Source organism: Epinephelus moara, chromosome 2 (genome assembly GCF_006386435.1).
Source record: "Epinephelus moara isolate mb chromosome 2, YSFRI_EMoa_1.0, whole genome shotgun sequence".
Lineage (NCBI taxonomy): Eukaryota > Metazoa > Chordata > Actinopteri > Perciformes > Serranidae > Epinephelus > Epinephelus moara.
In genome coordinates this window covers 12,021,379-12,043,513 of record NC_065507.1, presented here as the reverse complement: position 1 = coordinate 12,043,513, position 22,135 = coordinate 12,021,379, and the positions used below count along the sequence as shown (strand labels likewise).

The window sequence follows — 22,135 nt, the reverse complement described above, 5'->3', positions numbered from 1 at the left end:
TTTGTGGTTTCAATTTTGTGTTCTTGGACGTTAGTGTGGGGCGCCGTCTGCCATTAGGTGTGCTAGCCGCTCCCCCTGCCGATCTCCGCAAGGGATGTGAGGACTCTAAAACTTCACCAGGGCCTCCGTCGGCATATGGGTGAGTAGATAATGGCTGAATTTTCATTTTTGGGTGCACTATCCCTTTAATGAGCAAGATGATTTTGTGTCATGCATTTAGGGAAATATTTCCATTCTTGTGTTTTTATCAGGAGCTGTTGATCGAGGTGTATCGCAGCATTGGAGAGCCTGATAGTCTGTACGGCTGTGGTGGGGAGACAATGACCAGTCCACTGACAAGGTAATCAATAAGTAGATTAATGAGACCTGCATCCCTCTCACATAATCACTTGTTCCCTGCAGTTTTCAGTCATTATCAGAGCTACAACGGTTGTTTTTGTCACATTCATTTCAAGGATTCGGACCTATGAGCACGAGGCTATGTGGGGGAAGGCCCTCACTTCGTACGACCTTCACTCGACTCTGCCTGAGGTCACTCGACAAGTGGGAATTGTGGAGGTAAAATAATGAAGGAAAATTAGATTCTTATGTTAGGTGTTGATGCTTTCACTGCAGCCTCTTCATTTGTAATGTTGGCACCAACAGGGCCTGCAGAACTTTGGTCTGAACAGCATCCTCGCCACCTACATGAGGGGTCTGGAGAGTGAAGGGGTGGAGTGGGGAGCCGAGCTGAGAGAGCTCCGCTTCCAGGCTGCCTGGAGGAACACACAGTGGGACTGTGAGCTGTTGGAGAGGTGAGGTGAAGGAGGGGCATGAATACACAGCTGAGAGACAGTCTGTCACTTAATACCTTTTTTTTCTCAAATCTAATTTGTTGTATCAGGAGTGAGAAATCCAAACCCGGCTTCCATGAATCAGTGTTTTGTTCCCTGCAAGCGCTGAGGGACAAAGAGTTCTCCGTATTTGATGAAACCATGAAACAGGCCAGGTATAGTTGACACCTCATGAAATTCCAAGTTTTGGCTCTAATCCTGTTCTCCACTTGTAAAATAATTCACCCATCTATGTGCTTGTGTGTTTCCACAGGGGTGCAGAAGTGGAGGAGCTGTGTAGAGGCAGTCTAGAGGCTGTGTCGTCTCTGTACCCGGCACTCAGGGACCTGCAGAGCATCAGGGAGCTGGAGAGTGTGAAACAGCTCTTTACTAGGTGATATCAGCAGTCACACATTAGAAACAATATACAAGAAGTCGTTGAAAGACTCCACTGTGGTGATTTTGTTCTTAATACATTTTGTTTTATCTACTTTTTCCATCAGACCCTTCTCAGATGTTGTTCTGAGGGAAGTTTGCAGTCAGTGGCGGCAGCACTCCCAGCTGCTCGCTGACAGTGACTTTGCTTTGGTGGAGCCCATTTTGGCCGTCCGCTCAGTGGCCCAGCACACCCTGATGTCCAGGGTGGGAGACCCTGACAGCTCCCAGTACCTCAGCTCTGTCCTCACTGACCACCTCATGGAGCTCTGCCGGCTGGCTCGCAAGGCTGGGAATACACAGGTAGCGTGTGTGTGTGTGTGTGTTTCTGTATGTATGTGTGTGTGTGTGTGTGTGTGTTCCAAGGGAACAGGATCAGAACAGTTGACTACAAAACACTCACAGTGCTTTGATTCCTGTCCAGCTGGCAGAGCGGGCAGTCTTCCAGATGAAGCAGCACGGCGGTGCAGGGTCCTGGGCGTCATCCCCTGTGTTGTCATGGCAACTGGAGGAAGCCCAGGTGTTCTGGGCGAAGGGAGAGCAGGGACTGGCTCTGGGCCTGCTGAGACAGATGATAAACAACCTGGAGGACAAGGTCAGACACAAAGATAAAGACTCAAATCAAATTCAATTCATATTGTTGTCTTCATCATCATACAACAGAGTTATTAAATGGGAAGGTTTTGTATTTTGTCCGACAGGTGGACTTGAATCCGGCTGTGGCCCCGGTGTACACTGAGTGTCTCAGGTTGTGTGGTAACTGGCTGGCTGAGACTTGCTTGGAAAGCCCCGGAGTAATACTGGAAAAGTACCTGGAGAGGGTAAGAGGAAGCTGGAAGATAACAGACCAGTGTTTTTAATGGATATCTGCTCAAAAAAACAGCAAAGTATAAATGTTTTCATACAAACAGTGGTGTCCACAGTTCCTGGAAAACCCGTCAAAAGTCAGTTGCACAGACTAAAGAAAAAAATGTAGGGTTTTTTCATGTTTATATTTGTGGAAAAAAAGCCAGTAAATCAGGCAAACAGGAATCTCAAAGGCCTTAAAATGTCTAATAGCTTGCTCTCTAACACCCTGAAGTACACACATATTTATGCACACGCACGAAGCCTCCCTACTGCATACATGAGTTATTACCCATCAGCAGGGCAGTGTCTGGCCACCGGCACTCATGTATACACGCATTCATTTTTTATGTCCAGAGAAATTAGGAATAGGCCCAAAGACATAAATATTAAACTTGTGCAAGTGTACAGTTTATGTCCACAAGCTACAGCAGACTCATAAGGACAACATTCATATTCCTGTGCATGTTTACTTCAGTACCACTTTGACTCTAACTCACCTGTCAGAGAAGGTGTAAACGTCTCCCCTGTGCTGGTCCATCAGGCAGTGGAGGTGATCGAGGGGGAATCAGGACTTCATGACTCCAGGCTGCAGAGTCAGCGGACTGAGGCCTTCCTGTCTCTGGCCCGCTTCTCCGACGCTCAGTACCAGAGCATCGACAAATACATGAACTCCTCTGAGTTTGAGAACAAGCAGGCGCTGCTGATAAAGGCCAAAGAGGAGGTGGGCCTGATGAGGGAACGTAAAGTGATGTCCAACAGGTCTGTGCTCTATTATTTTTCATTTTACATAAATTAATACATTTTTAAAAAAGCTTTTTGGAGATTTTAGACAACGAAATAGAAATAAATGCTCTTCCTTGTACTTCGCAGGTACACAATAAAGGTGCAGAGAGAGCTAGAGCTGGATGAGAAAGCCTTGTCCAACCTGCAGGCAGACAAACAGCGTTTCCTGTGTAAGGCGGTGGAGAATTACATCCAGTGTCTGGAGGAAGGTGAGGAGCACGACACCTGGGTGTTCCGCCTGGCTTCACTCTGGCTGGAGAATGCAGACGTTAAGGCCGTAAACAACATGATGAAGGTTAGTGAAACCCACTCAGATTGCTTTGAGTGTGGGACGAAAGCCACTCTGTAAAGGGGAAGCGCCTTGCTTTATGTTTTCCCAAAGCATCTTCACTTTTTTTATGTTCCAGAAAGGGGTGAAGCAGATTCCCTCCTACAAGTTCCTGCCTCTCATGTATCAGCTGGCTGCTCGCATGGGAACCAAGATGGCAGCTGGCTCTGAGGAAACAGGCTTCCATGACGTCCTCATTGACGTAATGCAACACTCTTTTAAAACATTAATAGTGGTATATTATTGGTCTCTTGCAAGACGCAGCATCTACAGCTGACATCTCAATGATGGCTTTCTTGTATGTTCAAAACTAGTCCAACTATTGTTGCTTAATTCCTAAAAAACCTTGTGCCAAATATATTTTTAGTGGAAACAAATAATGGATTGCAAAAAAATGTTGCTTCATATGTATTCTCTGTAACAGCTAATCTGCAGAGCGTCTCTGGAGCACCCTCACCACACACTCTTCATCATCTTCGCCCTGGTGAACGCCAACAAAGACGAGGACTTTTGCAAAACCCGGTTGAGTAAGAGCGCACCACAGCAGCCCTCGCCATTTGACCTGGTGAGACTTCTCATTAGATAATAATTCCTGGATGAAATCATGATATTCATTGTGCTTTTATAGCCATTAGTTTTACTCTGCAGAGCTCTTTGAACACCAAGAGTTCTGTTTCTCAAGTGAAGTCTCTCTGCTGCAGGAGCGTTCAGATGTGGCCCAGAAGATCATCAGTGCAATCAGGAAAAAGAGAGGCGAGATGATCAGAGGGATCGAGCGTCTGTGTGATGCCTACATTACTCTGGCGTATATGGACGTCAGCAGGCACAAGAACGAGAAGAGTGAGTAGGCTGAGCACAGTGGTGTACATAAACATATGTACTGGGTGGTATTTTAAGGAGAGCTGCTTGATTATGGCAAGAATAATAACAATTGTTTTCATCAATATTGAGATCACAGTTATCTAACACGATAACTAATTGACTTTGGAAACATCATGTAGTTATTGAAATGCAAAAAAAATATCTTTTTAACATATATACATTTCCTTAAAGATTTGATTAACCGCCCACCCCTCATTTAAGGGTTAAAGAATTTCTCTGCTTGACATTCCAACATTTATCCCAGTGCTACATACTTAAGCCGTTAGTTTGCCATTTCTGTTTAATATGTGTGAAAAACAGGGATAATGTTTCTATTTTCCTCACCCCCTTTATGTCCAGCTGCTCAGTATCCTTTGTGTCCTTTCATTATAGAGGCTCTTCCCATCCCTGCCGATCAGCCCATCATGAAAATCAAAGACCTGGATGAGGTTGTCATCCCCACGATGGAGATCAAGGTGAAAATGATCAACATTCATCATTATCCTGAATTATTTTTGTGTTGTAATTCCTGAAAACACTTATTTAAATTTTTACTGATGCTAAGACATTCCTCTTAAATTAAGCGATGATGGGATTTATTTGACTTAGTTTGATCGACCCATTGGATTTTTTTTTATTTGGCTAGTATTCTATTGAGTGTCTCTTTTATTCATTTTTTTTATTTCTTTATGGTCATGTCCCCATATTCCCTCATATGAGAAAGTCTACATTTCTGATGTTACAAATCTCTAAACCCACCACTGAACCCACTACTGTCTTTTTACTTCATACTTGCACTTACCTGTCGTCAAAATCTGGATTAATCTAACTCAGTCTAATAACCATATTCCTTCATAAAAGCTGCCTCTGTGTGGGACAGCATATATACTACTTGCCTTCATACTGACCTACAATGGTTGACTAAGAAAAGGCTGATATGTCCAAAAATCCGTTTTTAATTTGGTCAGAAATGATCTTAAAAAGTCTTAAACAATAAATTTAAGTGTCTGATACCTGTCTTGTGATATCAAACCAGTGTTTGATCATTTTGTTCCTGTCTAACATGTTAAACAACACAAACTGCTCCAGACTGTGACCCCGCATGTCCACTGAAATATTCATGACTTTACGACAGTATCCTGAAACAAGTGTGTTGTAAGATAACAAGAGTTGTTTCATTATGTGAACAGGTGGATCCATCTGGTTGTTATGACAACCTGGTGACCGTCAGATCCTTCCTGCCTCAGTATCACCTGGCCGGAGGAGTCAACCTGCCCAAGATCATCGACTGTGTTGGCTCTGACGGCAAAAGCAGGAGACAGCTGGTCAAGGTGCGTGACACTCTGAGAGTTTGTGTGTTTAAGTGTTAGACGTCAGAAGTATGCCTTTGATTCCCTGTTGTTAGTGAGGTTGAGCTTATGCTACAAACATGCACAAATACTTTCTTTTCTGCCGGGTATGTGTGTGTTCTCGACTAAACAAATCCCCTCTCTTTGAAGCTAAAGCCGCTGTCATGTGTGATTAAAGCCTGACCAGCCCTGACGGGAACCCTGCTCACTTTTAACTTCAGTTCTTTTCCATTTCACTTTAGTAATGATTGATGATCTTGTTTTTGTACCAGGACAAATACAATGTTTGTTAGATTACTTTGGCACCTTTGTAATGAGGACATTCTCCAGGAAACAGTGGGGGGGGGTGTACGTGTGTTTGTGTGAGCACATGATTTGTGTTTGCGGGAACACTTAAAGGCTAATAATTCACCTCGTAGACACTTTGGAGAGTCATGGTGAAATAACAGTTTTTCTGATCTTTAACTTCAGTGAATTCTGTTTTTAGATCAATGTGCTTTTGATATTTAAATGAATTATATATATATATATATATATATATACACATATATATATATACATTTTCCCAAGGCAGACCTGGCCAAGACAGCAGCATACAAAAAAAGTTACAGCCAAACAACCACACAGTAGAAAACATAAAAGATACACAGGAACACGTAGAAATATTAGAACACCTGCACAATTACAAGACCCAACCAACTTATAATCAGGCAGAGAGACCAGTTCTTGTAGTTTAGTTATTCTAAGTGAGAGGAGCAGAGCATAGAAAAGCGTTCTTTCCCAGTTCAGCCTGTGCACTAGGAACAGACAACAAAACTAAGTCCTGAGATCTCAGACTATAGCTACAGTCAGATCTCTATTCAATCAAAGTACAAATGTACGAAAGGAGTTCCCAGTATGGCTTTTAAATGAACAAATACCAGTGACTGAGCCTATGAAAGGTCACAGAATGCCAACCAGCCCTGAAGTAAAGCATACAGTGATGAGTTAGGGCTTTATGATTTGTAACAAATCTCAGTGTACTATGATATGCAGTATCTAACATGTGATAACAATGTGCAGATGTGTTCATGTACAACAAATCACCATAATCCAGTACCGGTAAAAACGTAGCAGCAAGCAGTCCTTTTCCGGCCTCAAAGGAGAAACAGGACTTGTGTCTGAAATAAAACCCTGACTTCAGCCTCAGCTTTTTAATAAGATTACCAACCTGAGGTTTAAATGACAAGGAGTCATTAAGCCAAGTACTGAGATATTTATAACAAGTGACAACCTCTAATTTCTAACCCTGAGCAGTAATGATATCAGGAGTGTTCACAGGCTTCTTCCTAGCATTTGAGAAATGCATAACCTTAGTTTTATCAGCATTTAAAACTAGCTTTAGTCGTGAAAGCTGAGTCTGTATAATGTTAAAGACAGCCTGCAATTTGGCCACAGTGTCTGTGATAGATGAGCTGTGACAATATATCACTGTGTTATCAGCATAAAAATGAAAGTTGGCACCAACCACATTTTGACCAAGACTATTAAAATAAATCGAAAATAAAAGCGGACCTAACACGAAACCCTGGGGTACACCATTACAAGAGTTGAGCCAGTTAGAGGTGAGCCCATCAAACTGAAGACACTGAGACCTATCTGAGAGGTAATTCACAAACCAGCACATGGCCTGGTCAAATATACTAATACTCTTCAACCTCTGTTTTAAGATAAGATGTCTTCTAGTTAAACAATCTTGGAAAGTGTGTTGCTGATATTTTAGAGGCAGTTTTACAATTGATAGAATATGAAAAATGGACTTAGTGTGACAGAAGAAGACATTTCTTGCATTTTAATGACTTCATAAATATATCAAAAGACTTTGATATATTTGTGGAATTAAACTGAGGCTTCTAATGAGCTTCTCAGTGCTCCTTGGTGCTGTGGTACACTATATGTTTTCCAGTGACCTTTGACCTCTGTGTAAACAGGGTCAGGACGACCTACGGCAGGATGCAGTGATGCAGCAGGTCTTCAGCATGTGCTCCATGTTGCTGCAGCGCAATACCGACACTCGCAAGAGGAAGCTCAACATCAGACGATACAAGGTTACACACATTGTTTAATCCTCTCTCTCCCCACTTGATCCTGTGTTTAAACCATTGCTCTTTAATTCAAAGAGAATAATAATTCAGTACCGGCATGTTCTGTTGCATATTCCCTTTGATCTTTGTGTCATCGACTTGTAATTCCCTTATTTTCTTAAAAGACGGCATCAAAGCAGTTTTGAAAAACCCACTTACACTTGCATCATCTGCTTTCTCTCTGCTTCATCCCAGGTGGTGCCGTTCTCACAGCGTAGCGGTGTGTTAGAGTGGTGTTCTGGCACGGTGCCCATTGGGGAGTTTCTGGTGGATCCTAGTAAAGGAGCCCACAAACGTTTTAAACCCCAGGACTGGACCAACCTGGCCTGTCGGAGGAAGCTGATGGTACGACTCAGGCATATTCAGGGCTGTAATAGAAAAGATACAGCACTGTCCAGCACATTACAGAGGGATTTGTCTGTTGTTAGCCTTTCTAGTCTTGGTATTTAAATTGATGTCTGAACTTAATGTCTGCATCCCTACAAAAGTATATAAAAACCTGTCCATTTAATCTTCGGCCATGCTGTCATTGTAGGAGGCTCAGAAGCTCGGGTTTGATGAGAAGCTCCAGGCCTACAGTGAGGTGTGCAAGAACTTCAGGCCGGTCTTCAGGTATTTCTGCATGGAACGATTCCTGGACCCTGCGGTGTGGATGGAGAAACGACTGGCTTACACTCGCAGCGTGGCCACCTCTTCTATAGGTATATAAAGTCCTGCATGTTCACCCCAGGTCTTGTGTTTAGCTCAACACCAGGTTGGCCCCCAGGCCATCTTAACATGGGTATAAATTATGACCTGGAGACATAACAAATTATTACAGTTATTAAAGGCTACGTTTGGTCATTCCCAACCTGGACCCTCTTTTCCCATGTTTCTGTTTCTAAGTGACTGATGAGAACAACACTTTTTTAAATTGGTCCACAACTGGCAGCGAAACAAGCCGCAGTGTAACTACTTGTTGCATGTTCGCACCATCAATTTACGTCCACTAAAAGTGCTTGATCAGCGTCTGACAAGCTCAGATTAATATTCTTGGTGTCAGACACACCTTCATTCAAAGTCAACAGAAACAAAATAAAATCCACAAAAGCCATCTTGCTTTGTCTTTCCACTGTTCCAACAATCATCAAGTCTATTTTGGTTGAAATAAACCCTTAATTCATCCAGTTTGATGAGACAATATGTTGGCTTTGTACACGCTAAAATGACTCTTCATTTAAATGGAGTTTGAGGGTTTGGTGATGGCACATTCAGGGCCGTTTCTAGTTAAACAAAAAGGGTCTTACTCTTTAACTAAAAGGTCATCTTTGTTGGGCGCTATACATAGTGTTATCAGACACTTAAAACTGCATTCTGAGCCTGTTAGTGGATGTAAATTTAGTGTTTTCATTGCAGCCTGTTTCGTGGCTGCAGCCCTTTTGCTCAATGCTAGACCAATTTAAAAATGGTTGTTCCCATAAGTCACTTAGACACAAAAACATGGGAAAAGGGTCCAGGCTGAAGAATGCCATACTTACCTTTTAATGGCTTTTTTCATTACATTATAATAAATAATGGTGATATAATAACACACATCTTGGGGATTTAAAATTGTGAACGACCATTTTGACTTCTTGCCATCTTTCTGTTTTGTGCCTGCAGTTGGCTACATCGTAGGCCTGGGTGACCGACACATCCAGAATATTCTGGTTGATGAGCAGACTGCTGAGCTGGTGCACATCGATTTAGGTAATATTCTTCTCATTAGTTTTGTGTATGCAAACATAGATAGTTTGCTCTACACTTCAGAAATAGGAGAGGCTGTGTAAACAATAGCTGACTGTACTGGGGCTGCTGTAATTCAAGTAATACAAAGCGGTGTTGTGTAACTTGGCAAGAGACTTATTCTCCACCCAGTAGAGTTTGATTCAAGTGCATTGTTTGATTTTACAATCAATGAACCTCTTGCTTTAACATGGTGAACACTTTCTGACTCTTAAGCTCTAAATTCAGAGATCAAGACATCATGAATAACATGGTGTGACATGCATCCTAACACATCCTTTTCTTTGTTTCCTTTTCATTGCTTATGCTGTTCAGGTGTGGCCTTTGAGCAGGGGAAGATCCTCCCCACCCCCGAGACTGTCCCCTTCAGACTGTCCAGAGACATTGTAGACGGGATGGGCATCACTGGAGTGGAGGGAGTGTTCAGGAGGTGAGGAGGACAAGATTTCATTAGATATTTATAAACCAGGACTAATGGGAAGCCAAGGCTGGGAACATTTTCATGTAGTGTTTTACCCCATTACAGTCGTCCCCCTGAGGTAATGATTGTAGCCCATTAACCACAAAACTAGAACTGGTACTACAAAGTACATACTCATTAGTCCTGAAAAACTTAACAGACATTTTGAGACTGGTTTCCTACCCTGCAGTCAGCCACTATTTTATATTCATGTCACCACAGGGTAAAAAATCAACATGCAGAACTGGTTTGTAAAACATTTTGGTTTGTGATGCCTTCAGGGACACGCTGATGAAAAAGAAACTGAATGAACTTCACCTGTTTTCTCTGTTCAGATGTTGTGAGAAGACCATGGAGGTGATGAGGAGCTCTGAAGAAGCTCTGCTGACTATTGTAGAGGTACGAACATGGAACAACTCCCCCACACGCAAACACTCTTACAGTACATCACTGACATTTCTTTAACCTCGTGTTAAACATTGCCTTTGTGCGTTTAGGTTAGAGAGGCCAATAATTCCTGATTACAAACACCTTGAAGGGCATTATTCTGTTTATAACACGGTCAATTAAGAATATTCACCTGTATTTTTATGTGTTGTACAATCAGAATCTAAAGGTCTTCACAAGCCATAATTCGGTTTCGCTGGAAACACCTGAGGGTTTGACTAATATCTGGAACAATTGTACCATCCCATAGGTGTACCCCCACTTCATAGGTGTCCATTATCAGGAATTACTGGACACCCTGCAGCCAGTCGGAGTCATGTATTCACCCAGACCATGGTGTAATACGTGTTAATTTGCTCTACAGGTGCTGCTGTATGACCCTCTGTTCGACTGGACCATGAACCCATTAAAAGCCTTCTACCTGCAGCATGACGAACAGCAGGAGCTCAACGCGACACTCAGCTCCACCATGGGAGGAGATGAGATAGACAACCACCGTAAATCCAGGTGCTGCATCTCTCGATCTTATCCTCTGATTCCAATATGAGAGCCCTTTCAGTGATGTTGTAGAGGCGTTCCTGTCTCTCCTAGAGCTCTGTCTCATCACCTTCTTCTCTTCTCCCTGCAGTGACAGTCAGAGCTTCAACAAAGTGGCGGAGCGGGTGCTGCTGAGGCTGCAGGAGAAGCTGAAGGGAGTGGAGGAGGGCACGGTGCTCAGTGTTGGGGGGCAAGTCAACCTGCTCATCCAACAAGCAATGGACCCAAAGAACCTCAGCAGACTCTTCCCAGGCTGGCAGGCCTGGGTGTAGAGCTGAGAGAAGGTACGCTCGGGCTGGTTTGGTCTCTGCTGGAGGCGACAAGTGTACTGGCCTCATTATCATTTTCTTCTTATAGAGGCAGTTTCCTGGTCTTCGCTTGTGCCAGAGGAACCTCCTTTCAGAAGTCAAACTGTTTTTAAAATTCTAGATTGCAATAGATGTTACTGACAAAAAATGACACTATTTTTGTTCGTTGTTGAAGATAAGATATCACTGCATTGTTTAGAAAAAGGAAAAATTGCACAGAGACTATGCAAGTGAGCTTCAGAATATAAACATGGTGAAACAAGTTCCTGGTATCTATTCCTCTTTTGACCATTTTCCAAAGGAAGTTCTCTGTTTTTTGTTTTCAGACTAAGCGCCAATTGATTTTCTTTGTTCGAATTATGAATTTCTGTCCAATGTTGCACTTTACCCGAACATAAAGTCAGTTTGGCAAATTCCACGCAACAGTTCCTGCAAATCAAGCTATAAAATCACCAATTTTTTGTGTGAATCACAAAATCCTGAAGGAATTTCAAAGGACCAATAAACTGTGGTGCTGAAAGGCCAGCATGTTTACTGTAAAGGTGAGATTGATCCTGTTTTTTACACCATGAGATGTGAATGTTGTATAAAGTTATTAAGGTATGCTAATAATTACCCAAAGCTTTTCACTATGAATACATGCCTTTATGAATGTATGAATATGCCTTATCCAGCAGAGGTTTGTTTCACTTCAGCTGTTTGTTCGTTTCGCTATCAAAGTAGTGAATATTCTGTTGTGCTGTAAAGCTCATAGAGTATCTCTAGGGCATTCAGAAATGTATATTCAACAGCAACTTGGCCTGGACTGTAAAAATGCTGCAGTTTAATATGATTTCTGTATCATTAAACAAACAGAATTAAAATCATTTTTTGTTCAGATTGTCTCTCGGTTAATCACTTTAGCTGACTACTAATTTATTACAAGTTTATTTACAGATAAAACTGCTCTCTGTCAATAATTGACTCATGTATTGAAGCTTAATGTTTGCCTGTATACAGTTCATGTAGTGTAGTACCTTTCCATTGCGTACTCAGTGTAGCAGTGTTCACTCACCACTCTGACACTTCAGCAGATAACACTTGTGAGATGTTTAGACTAGAAAACAGCCCTTATTGTGCTTGTTGTGTGCTCAGGAGGGACAATTTAAACCGATGCCAGTGAAGTGTGAGGAGTGGCCACTCAGATGATCAGACAAACTCTTTGTTTCATCACTGTGGTGTGAGAGCAGAGAGCAGGACGGGGTGAATGTGAGAGCAGATGCTGGAGACCTGAGTTTTTATCTTTCCAGAGAGCAGAGCTGTGAACAACTTCTCGTATAGCTTCTTGGAGTGGATGTTGACATTGACCAGATTATTTACATGCAAGTTTGATGATTGAATTAACCCAGGAAGACATTTTCCTTCACTGCACCCATCAGTAAATTGTCAGACGTTGTTGGTCAAACAGAAAATGACCACTAATCCGGTAAGTTTTAATTTTATTCATATCAGTTTAAAGAACTTCTTTAAATAGGAATATAAAAGTAGAGTAACTCTTATTCATACTGTAATGATGCCAGTATTAAAAATGTTATTGGAAATGTAATAAAATGTGTGTGATTTTGTATTTTAAAATGCTGGACAATCTGTTCTACATTTAATGCATTTTTTTTTTTACTTAAGCTCAAATGCTTCAAGCAGCCAGAGTATGAAAACATCTCTCTCATCACTTATGCTTCACTGACAGTATGCGAATTTAGGTCCTGGTTTCATCCATGAAGGCGACATGAGGAAACTTCGTCCATCCAGCCGAAAAGATGTTAAGCCTCAGTATGTTCATCATCTGACCCCACAACCCCCACCTGAGATCAGCCCCTCCATTCCCAGTAACAAAGGTAGGACAGTCTCCTTTTCTTTTAATAAGCAGTGTATACTGTTAATATAACCGCTATAACAGGAACTGTAAGCAGGCTTTGTTTGGGATTTTTCTCAAGGTTAATTGCAAGCAAAATATAGCTACATATGATGAAATTCCATATCATGATTATCCTGGACAAAATAAGTGCAATTCATAATATTAGCCAATAATCTTCAAAATAAGCATATTTTATGACAGCAGCTCGTGTGACATCAGGTGACCAAAATTCAATGTCAGGACAACATCTAATGCCAACTTTAATTTGGTATGGGATGCTGTTAACAGATTATGTTGATATTTTATTGTTTTTATATTGTTTTGTTTAGAATCTTCAAAAAGATGTTGAATTTAAGGGCATCATAAAAAATGTGATGATAGAGACGTGTGCTTGTTTTTCTTGAGAGGCCACTATGTTTGATTAGTTGTTGTTCTATTTTGGATTTTTGTATTATATGTTGTATTTGTTGCATTTTAAATGTGTTTTGATTGGCTGCTACCTAGGCCAGGTCTCTCTTGTAAAAGAGATTTTCAATCTCAAAGGGACTTCCTGGTTAAATAAAGGTTAAATAGAAATAAAGAAACAAAGAAACCAAATCCAGCATCTTCTAAACATCTCATGCCAGCTTCATCTTGACATAGAATAACAAGATGTAGTAATAAGGTATGAAGAACAAAACCCAATGTCTGCAAAACATCATAAAATTAACGTCCACACAATGTGAAATACTAACATGGTTAGACATTTAAAATATTGTCAGCCCACATTTTCAATCCAACCAAAATCTAGAACCAGTCCGACAAAAGACTACAAGATCTTTCTGATGTCATATTGACATCCAGTGCCAGCTGGGTCTCTAGGTTCATGCAGTGTTTCCTATAGGTGTAAATGTAGTATGACAATTAATTTGAACATGGGTCAAAACTGATAAAGCACTTCATCAATGTAATACTTGTAGGCATAATTGAGAACCTTTAATATTATATGAATCAAATAGAAAATTCAAATAATGAATTAGATATACAGAATTAACAGGATCAACTTGCGTCTTAATTTTAATTTCCAAATGTGGACAGACATGTTGCTATATATTATTAAATATACAAATGTAATAGCCTACCTGAAATAGATTCTACTTATTTTAATGTAATTACATTGTCAGTCTTAGAGGTGCATTCATCTGATGGTTTTATACACAGAGATCTATATACAGTAAAGCTTGGTGTAAACTGGTGTGTGTCATCCTGTCAGGTGTAAAACAGAGGTGTGTGAAGTTCACTGTGGCCGCTGTGATCTCCCTGCTGCTCCTCCTGCTGGTGGCTGGAATCCTCCTCGCTTATTACTGTGAGTGCAGGGTTTTATTTACCCCCTTACTGTCCGCTGTAATAACTCCATCACAAGCTTTCTGTGAACTGAATCTGAGTCTCCTGTCGTCCCAGACTCCTCGTCCTGTATGCACGGTGTGCAGTGTGGTGACGTTGGCTGTGTGTGGGAGTCCCAGTGGTGTGACGGAGTGACGGACTGTCCCGCAGGCCAGGATGAAGCTAACTGTGGTAAATGAGCTCATCCAGGGGCCAAAGTGCAGAAAACACACCTGAACATCCTGCAATTGCGATTTTGTTTTTATTTGCATTTAAGGCTCAAAACTGAACATTACTGTTAATTGTCAGTTGTCTGTGTGTGTTACCTGAGTCCGGTTACCTACTTTCCATTGATTGTGTTTGTGCTCAGTGAGGCTGCATGGCTCCAGTTTCCTGCTCCAGGTTTACTCCACTCAGAGTAAAAACTGGAGGACTGTTTGTTCTCACGGCTGGAGCGACCAGCAGGGGAGAGCGAGCTGCCAGCAAGTTGGATACAGCAGGTAAGATGCTCCCCCAGTGTGTGTTGCTATGGAAGCTCATTTCTGCCTGTGTGATGAAAAAAAAAGATAATTTTAATGGATTATTATTTTAAGACTCATTATGTTGAGAATGTTGAGAATGTTTCTCATCCACTGACAAAAATGGGCTTCCATAGTTTTCTCTGTCCTGTTATGAAGGATTCATGTGTTTAAGAGGTTGCATTTTCTGTGATGTGGTTCGACAGGGGCACATATTTGAAATCAGGCCAACAGAAGACCGACTCTGATGAGGGATTCTTACAAGTGAAGTCTAACTTCAACCCTGAGGCATCCATACTGCAACAGCTCGTGCTCAGGTTAGTGAATAAGTGGAGGTGAACCAGTTTAAAGTTGTTAATACTGAATCATTGTGTTACTAATACACCTCAAATGTCTCTTTTTCCCACTGCAGCAACACCTGTCCCAACAACAGTGTGGTGACACTGCAGTGTACTGGTATGTTATTACTATTTGTAATCCATAGGTTTATAGGGATGGGAGGACGGGGCTGGTTGTCACAGTTTTTACTTTCACTGGAATCTTGCAGAAACTTTATTGTTAATAGATTCCCTTGCAATGTGTAATGGAAGTCTTAAGTGTCAGGTAGGAATAAAGTAACCTTACTCTCTTTAAGCTTATTCCGTTTAAAGGATACGAAGTGTCAAATACATCTTGTGCACTTGTGATAACCATCCTTTACCACAGTATTGGTTGTCTCTATGTATTTGAATGAGAGGAAAATAAGAAATGGAGGCAAATAAGATTAAAAAGTTAAATTTCATTTGCATTTTCATTTTAATGCAAACAACCCAGGAAAATCATTCTTATGTGTATTTTAATCCCTATATCAATAGAAAGACCAGTACAAAGAGTGATACATGACAACCAACCTCATAGGGTACGTGACAAGCATGAACAACTATGAATTTTTTCTCTAAGCTAAAAAAAAAAAGAAAAATCTAAACTGTAGCTCTCTGTTCATACTTTTTAATGGTAATAATTGTTTTATTATAATCCCATTGCATCGAGGCTGAAAAGACAAACACAGAAGAGCTGGAAATTTACATTTTGATATGAAAAACACTTAAAGTCCTCTGACCTCAGTGACAAATATCTTCTCCTGAAATGACTCTGTAGGTGACTGCTGAATATATATGCCAACAGTTTTTAACAGCGGCCTTTAGAGAGCTGAATTTAATGACTGTGATGTCCAACGCCATTCTCCCTGACAGTATATGACATACGGGTGGGTGGGTGTTGCTATAGGGTCTGTGTATGTGTTGATTATTTGTTACAATTGATTGATTGATTTCCACATTGTAAATATCCAGAACAGAGATGCTGAAATGTTTAGTCTCTGTTTTGGGTGAATTTATACGCAGGACTGAGCGTTCTCTGGAGAGCTATTGATCTCCTTTATCTCGTGTTCTTGTGCCCACACCAAATTAAAAGCAAAAACTGAATTAAAAAAAGCACCAAGGATTTTGCAGAGCTTGTTGCTTTGTTGCTGAGTTTAAAATAAGTTTTCATTCTGGGTACTGTTTTCTGTTTCAGCCACATTTATCAATGCATAGAAAGTTGTGCGATGAGTCCTAGAGAGACCACAATCAGATTTTATGATCACTGTTATATTCACTCTCTTCTTTGTAGCATGTATTTACACTTTGTCTTTGGTGATACACACCTGGGACCTCTTTTGTACCTGTGTTTAAAAGCCCTGGAGCAGTGAAGTGCATCCTCTCTAACAGCAGTTTTGTCCTCAGATTGTGGGAGTGGGGTGAACTCCAGCAGGGCCTCAAGGGGTCAGTTGGCCTCTCCAGGGGCCTGGCCGTGGCAGGTCAGCCTGCAGGTTGCAGGCTTCCACCGCTGTGGAGGAGCCATCATCTCCCCCTACTGGATAGTCACTGCAGCACACTGTGTGGCCCGGTGAGGACTTCTACTTCTTGATAGTCCAACGGTGCCTGGACAAAACCTTAGAAAAACATGTGTAAAATGATTATTTCCTGTGATTTTGTAATTGACTTTGGACTAGGTAAGGCTTTATGCTATGGTCTCATTGTGTTTTCCAGCTGATAAGTCCCAGTTCTAGTCATCTGCACAAAATATTCAGGCGTAGACAAAAAACTTTTATTCCAGTGTGTTGAAACTTACATAATTAATGACAGAAGCATGTTGAGGATCAATCTTCACAGTCTTACCTTTTAAATGAGACCATACATGCACATGTACTAAGAATGGAACAAGAACAGCTTTCATTTTACTTTATTATTTACTTTATTTTTTATTTTCTATTTTACCATTTACTTTATTATTTTACCTCTTCTTAAATCACTGTTTGTGGTCTGAACCTCCTCTCTGCTGTGTCTCTCCCCTGCAGTACCTCCAGCCCGGCAGACTGGGCCGTGTATGCTGGGATAGTGGATCCACTAGGCACTCTGTTTAACCCTGCGTACTCTGTGAGCCACATCATAGCCCACGAAGGCTTCAACAGCGCCACTCGCAGGAATGACATCGCTCTGATGAGGCTCTCTAAACCTCTGGACATCACAGGTGCTTATGGACAGATTTACACACATAGGGGTGAAAAAACAAAGCAAGATTTAACAAAATGAATACAGCCACACTCAGCACAGTTAATCCCATCTTAACACATTTTTCTCGAGGAGCCTGTTTTCCGGTTTACTGAACACAGGACTAAATCTCTCTGTGACCAAAAATAAAAAAACAAGGTTCTTGGGTAGTCACTTATTGTAGATTGTGTGAAAAGAACAAAACACTTTTAGTATATCCCTTATTTACCCAAAGTTGCTAGTACATAGTACATAGTACAGAATGAATAGTCAGTAAATGCAACCTTTATAAAGGTTATAATGTTTGGTTTGAAACTGTTTTAGAGAGGTGTTAATTCAACTGTATGATCATTCTGGAGGATGTAGCTAAACAGACAAGGGTTTCTATTATTATGGCCACCCGATTTATACCAGTGTGTGAAGGCTAAATAACAGAAACATGTCACTTTCTAATGTAATACACAAACTGTAGCCTCCAAATTGATCATATAGTTTATTCAAAACCTGTTTCAACAAGAGGGCAGCATAGCAGTGCAGTAGTTAGCAAAAAATCCACCATAATGTCGGGAATTAAGTGTTTGATATTCAAACAAACCCCCAAACCCCCTGTTACATATGTGTCCTCCCCAGTGTTGAAACAAAACTTATGCCCTTGTATGTTGGACTGCATTCATTTTAGCAAGGTGTACCTAAAACTGTATAAACTGGCAAGTGAGTGTACATATCCCTTCTTCTGTGTAAACCAGCTCATAAATTCCAGAGCACTGAGGTTCTCAGACTCAACACAATGACTTATAACAACATGTATATTCTTCTCATTGGTAGCCTCCAGTAACATCGGACCTGTGTGCCTCCCAAATGTTGATGTAAACATCTCCGTGCCTCAGAAGGGCTGGATAACAGGATTCAATCAAACAATAAATGGAGGTGAGGAAGTTATGGTTGCTTGTGGTTATGTGTTTTGATTTAATGACAAAGATTCAAGAAATTCAAACTTTTTAGCCAAGATTAGATATTTACTTTTGAAGTACTGGAAAATGAAAACTTCAGTGTTTACAGTTGTCTGCTTCTCACACTGCTCTCACTGATTTTACCTCTGTTTTTCCTGGTAGCAGCTAACAGTGATAGAAGAAATGGGTGTACTCAGATCTGTCACTTAAGAAATACAATACTACAGTGTATACATTGTACTTAGTAAAAGAATCTATTCAAAATTTGACTTGAGTAAAAATACACAAGTATAAGCATCCAAATATACTGAAAGGGATACTTCACCCTCCCTAAAAGACCATTTGTACATCAAACTCTCACCCTGTGTTACATTAAATTCCAAAAGAAAACTGCCTCCAGCAAACAAAGAATCCAAAAACTGAGAAAGTTCTTGATGGATTGAAGTTAATAGAGCAAAACTTCTGTATACAAACTCTCACACAACTCATGCAGTATAATCCAAGTCTCATTTATCCAGTTGTAGCCTAAATACTTCCTAAATACATCCATTTTCACTGAAACTTTACTATTTAACACAGAACTGAAAGTGAAATTTCAATGTTCTTTTCCAAGCCAGACTCCATTGACAAAAACAGTAATTTTACCTTGCTGATCACGAGAGCTGCTGTACTTTCAATGTCTCGATCAATACGTTTATTTGTATCATTGTGTGACTTCTGTGAATCTGAACTGACCCTCTAAAACACCAAATTCGCACAATAACACAAACAAACTTACTGATCGAGGCAGTGGTAGACCAGCAGCTCCAGTGTTCAGCCAGGTAAAATTACTGTTTTTGTCAATGGAGTCTGGCTTTGAAGAGAGCATAGATATGTTTCACTTTCATTTCAGTTCTACATGGTAAGATGTTAGCAAAAATGCATGTGTTTGGGAAGTACTGAGCGTAGCCAGGACTAATGAGACATGGATTATACTGCACAAGTTTTTAAATGGTTTTGCTGTTGTTAAATGTGGCTGTTGTTTCATTTAATTCATTAAGAATTTTCTCTATTTCTGGATGGTCCATTTTAATTACTTAATTTACTGCAAGGTGACTTGTAAACCCCCCTCCCTCACTGGCTCAATAAAAAAGTTATTTCTTGAACTATATATTTTATTATTAATCTGAATCTGCAAATAAAGGACAAGTACCTCCAAACTGTATTTAACAACAGTACTTCAGTAAATGTACTGTTACTTTCCACTACTGCCTATTATCTAGTCCAATGTATATGACTAAATACTGAAATTACTGTCTTTTAATGTCTTGTTATTTCTGACAGACTCTGGCTCTCCACATCTGATGGAGGCTCATGTCTCTCTCATAGACACCGCAGACTGCAACAACTCCATCACCTACAACGGCAGGATATCACAGGACATGTTATGTGCCAGAGGGACGGAGGCAGTAACCGACATGTGCCACGTAAGACAAACCACGCAGACCTTTCTCATAGAGGGCCGAACATGAAATTTGAATGCTGAAACACAATAAGACTTTTATCAATGCTGAGATGATACAGTTATTAAAACATGCCACAAAGTGCAGTTTGTTTTATTTTACTGTGAGTACCAGATGGCTGCAGTGTGACTGCTGCCACCACACTGGTCCGCTGCCCTGAGGCTTAATATGTCCAAGCATTAGCTGCGAACACAGGCAGCACCAAACACTCTTTCTGATGAGATATTTTCTGGTACAATTACATTTTTCTTGCACAAATTGAGCAGTTCCTGTTCTTGAAAGAATTCAAAGCATTTTCATGCCCTTATGTAACTTGCTTTGAGGCGTCATCAGACAAGACCTGCATTATGTTCTATACATGGTAACAGCTTTAGATAAACAGTTACACTCTGTGACTTAAAACAAACCACTCATACAGTCCAATCAACAGCGAATGTAAAGTCGGAGCACTGAGGTGGCAGCTGACCATGATATCATGTTTTTATGGACCATAGAAAGCTTTGAAAGATCTCAAATGCTTCTTAAACCGAGTGAATAACATTTAGTGTTTTAATTTTATCAAAAAGAAACATTGAAAAAAGTGCCTTGATCTTGAATGTGCGGATCTTGACAAGTGTTATATGTGTGTTGAAGAGTGTAGATCATAAAATACCACTAAGTTTTGTGCTTCTCGTTCTCAGGCTGACAGCGGCGGCACTTTGGTGTCCCTTAAGGATGGAGTATGGTGGCTTGTAGGGGACAGTATCTGGGAGGGACACTGCACTGAGCAGAACAAACCAGGTGTTTATGGCAACGTCACCTATTTCCTGGACTGGATCTACCGTCAGATGAGGGTAAACACCAAAGACATATTGCATTTTTAAAGGAAGTTAAACTAAATCCCAATTTATGCCGAGAATTTCCATGTGCTGTATGTACAGATCATTTGTAGCATTTGATTTAATCTGCTTGGAGGAGCAGATGCAGTAAGACAGTTTATCTATCTGGTGCTCTAAGTATATATAGCTGGATGTGCGGGTGATGATACCTACACAGTGGAGTCTTAATTTTACAGTGCCTTGCAAAAGTTTTACACTTCCTTTGGGTTTTTCCTATTTTGTTAGGATAAGGATATATATCTGTAAAAACACATAATTATCACTTTAAACAAAAACTTTTTTTCCCATTTACAGAAGCATCAAGATGACTGACGGCAGGACTGAGGATGAACCAATTAAGATGTCTGTGTTCACAATTTTAAGTGTGCAGAGATACATTTTCATATAAATGCCTCATTAAGGGAGTGGCTGTGGCTCAGAGGTAGAGCAGGTCGTCTACCAATTGGAAGATCAGCAGATTGATCCCCGTCTCATCCAGTCTACATGTTGAAGTATCCTTGAGCAGGATACCATCGGTGTGTGAGTGTGTTAAAAACGGAGTAGCAGGTGGCACCTTGTATGGTAGCCTCGGCCACCGGTGTATGAATGTGTGTGTGAATGGGTGAATGTGACTCGTGCAGTCCATTTACCTTTTACAATATCTGTATCAGTAACATAACTTATTTCCTACATATTACGGTTTTGTGTTTTCATAAATCACTGATGCAGTCATTGGAGCTTCTTACAAGAATTTGAGCAAAACCAATGAACAATGTTAGTATCTCTTAAAGGGAAATTTCGGTTTATTTCAACCCGTCTCCTGGAAAGCAGAGCTAGAGGGGTAAACAAACATGGCAGCACACCGGTAAGGTAAGACAACGCGTTTACATGTCGTTTTCTATATGTTCTCTGACATTTATCCTAACAATATGAGGCGGTCTTTGTGGAAAAAAAGCTTGTTTAGTGGACTAACTTTGCACTTGAAGTATGCCCATTCACTTACGTTTTAACAGGTCTGACGCTACTATACGCCCCGGCTGTATCTAGGCTAACGGCTAACATGCTAACTATTATTTCTATGTCACTAGTCACTTGAAACAAATTTAGGACGATAGGAGACAGGTTGAAATAAACTGAAATTTCCCTTTAATATGGAGGGATAATGCATTCACTTGAGGAAAAAAAATCTCTGATTTTTCTGATTTAACAAGATTATTATTATTATATAAAGTTTGTTTGTTTCCTATTTGTATATTTGTTTGAAATATATAAAGTATTTTTTTAGTCTGTGTAAATATGATTGAAACACATTAATAGTGATATTTGAGCTGGTAGATGCAGATACCATGTGTCAACACAAGATGTCACTCACAAACCACATCGAACTTGTTCCCACTGACTGTTCCTGAGTAACCTTTCACAAAAA

At 40.6% G+C, this 22,135-nt stretch overlaps 2 protein-coding genes across 4 annotated transcripts in view; both read left to right on the top strand.

Annotated features, from left to right (window-relative positions):
* The window catches only part of atm (ATM serine/threonine kinase), a 27,797-nt gene extending 15,892 nt beyond the window's left edge, over window positions 1-11,905 (top strand). For both annotated transcript variants that reach the window (XM_050070601.1, XM_050070593.1), the window contains exons 41-63: window positions 252-340; window positions 456-558; window positions 646-794; window positions 884-988; window positions 1,087-1,206; window positions 1,316-1,550; window positions 1,672-1,842; window positions 1,949-2,068; window positions 2,638-2,855; window positions 2,967-3,174; window positions 3,287-3,409; window positions 3,632-3,772; window positions 3,909-4,047; window positions 4,462-4,544; window positions 5,259-5,399; window positions 7,388-7,504; window positions 7,736-7,885; window positions 8,076-8,241; window positions 9,182-9,268; window positions 9,620-9,734; window positions 10,100-10,163; window positions 10,576-10,718; window positions 10,840-11,905. In XM_050070601.1, coding sequence (XP_049926558.1) covers window positions 252-340; window positions 456-558; window positions 646-794; window positions 884-988; window positions 1,087-1,206; window positions 1,316-1,550; window positions 1,672-1,842; window positions 1,949-2,068; window positions 2,638-2,855; window positions 2,967-3,174; window positions 3,287-3,409; window positions 3,632-3,772; window positions 3,909-4,047; window positions 4,462-4,544; window positions 5,259-5,399; window positions 7,388-7,504; window positions 7,736-7,885; window positions 8,076-8,241; window positions 9,182-9,268; window positions 9,620-9,734; window positions 10,100-10,163; window positions 10,576-10,718; window positions 10,840-11,020 — 3,168 coding nt within the window. In that variant the 3' untranslated portion in view covers window positions 11,021-11,905. The remainder of the gene's footprint in view (window positions 1-251; window positions 341-455; window positions 559-645; window positions 795-883; window positions 989-1,086; window positions 1,207-1,315; window positions 1,551-1,671; window positions 1,843-1,948; window positions 2,069-2,637; window positions 2,856-2,966; window positions 3,175-3,286; window positions 3,410-3,631; window positions 3,773-3,908; window positions 4,048-4,461; window positions 4,545-5,258; window positions 5,400-7,387; window positions 7,505-7,735; window positions 7,886-8,075; window positions 8,242-9,181; window positions 9,269-9,619; window positions 9,735-10,099; window positions 10,164-10,575; window positions 10,719-10,839) is intronic.
* Window positions 11,906-12,198: 293 nt separating this feature from the next.
* On the top strand, window positions 12,199-22,124 carry LOC126405133 (transmembrane protease serine 2-like). 2 transcript variants are annotated; one of them, XM_050068708.1, is made up of 13 exons: window positions 12,199-12,521; window positions 12,796-12,930; window positions 14,203-14,295; window positions 14,391-14,504; window positions 14,683-14,812; window positions 15,037-15,147; window positions 15,243-15,286; window positions 16,594-16,756; window positions 17,208-17,380; window positions 18,226-18,327; window positions 19,674-19,816; window positions 20,533-20,685; window positions 21,025-22,124. In XM_050068708.1, exons 2-13 carry the CDS (start codon window positions 12,822-12,824, stop codon window positions 21,040-21,042), a joined length of 1,353 nt encoding a protein of 450 aa, XP_049924665.1. In that variant the 5' UTR covers window positions 12,199-12,521; window positions 12,796-12,821; the 3' UTR covers window positions 21,043-22,124. The 2 variants fall into 2 exon arrangements, with proteins under 2 accessions (XP_049924665.1, XP_049924656.1); XM_050068699.1 differs by having other exon boundaries at window positions 12,783-12,930.
* Window positions 22,125-22,135: the final 11 nt, after the last annotated feature.

Excerpts from the sequence above, each read along its gene's own strand:
- LOC126405133 (XM_050068699.1), top strand. Across the intron at positions 14,296-14,390 it reads AATCCTCCTCGCTTATTACT|ACTCCTCGTCCTGTATGCAC; the intron begins GTGAGTGCAGGG and ends CTGTCGTCCCAG. Across the intron at positions 15,287-16,593 it reads GGTGACACTGCAGTGTACTG|ATTGTGGGAGTGGGGTGAAC; the intron begins GTATGTTATTAC and ends TTTTGTCCTCAG.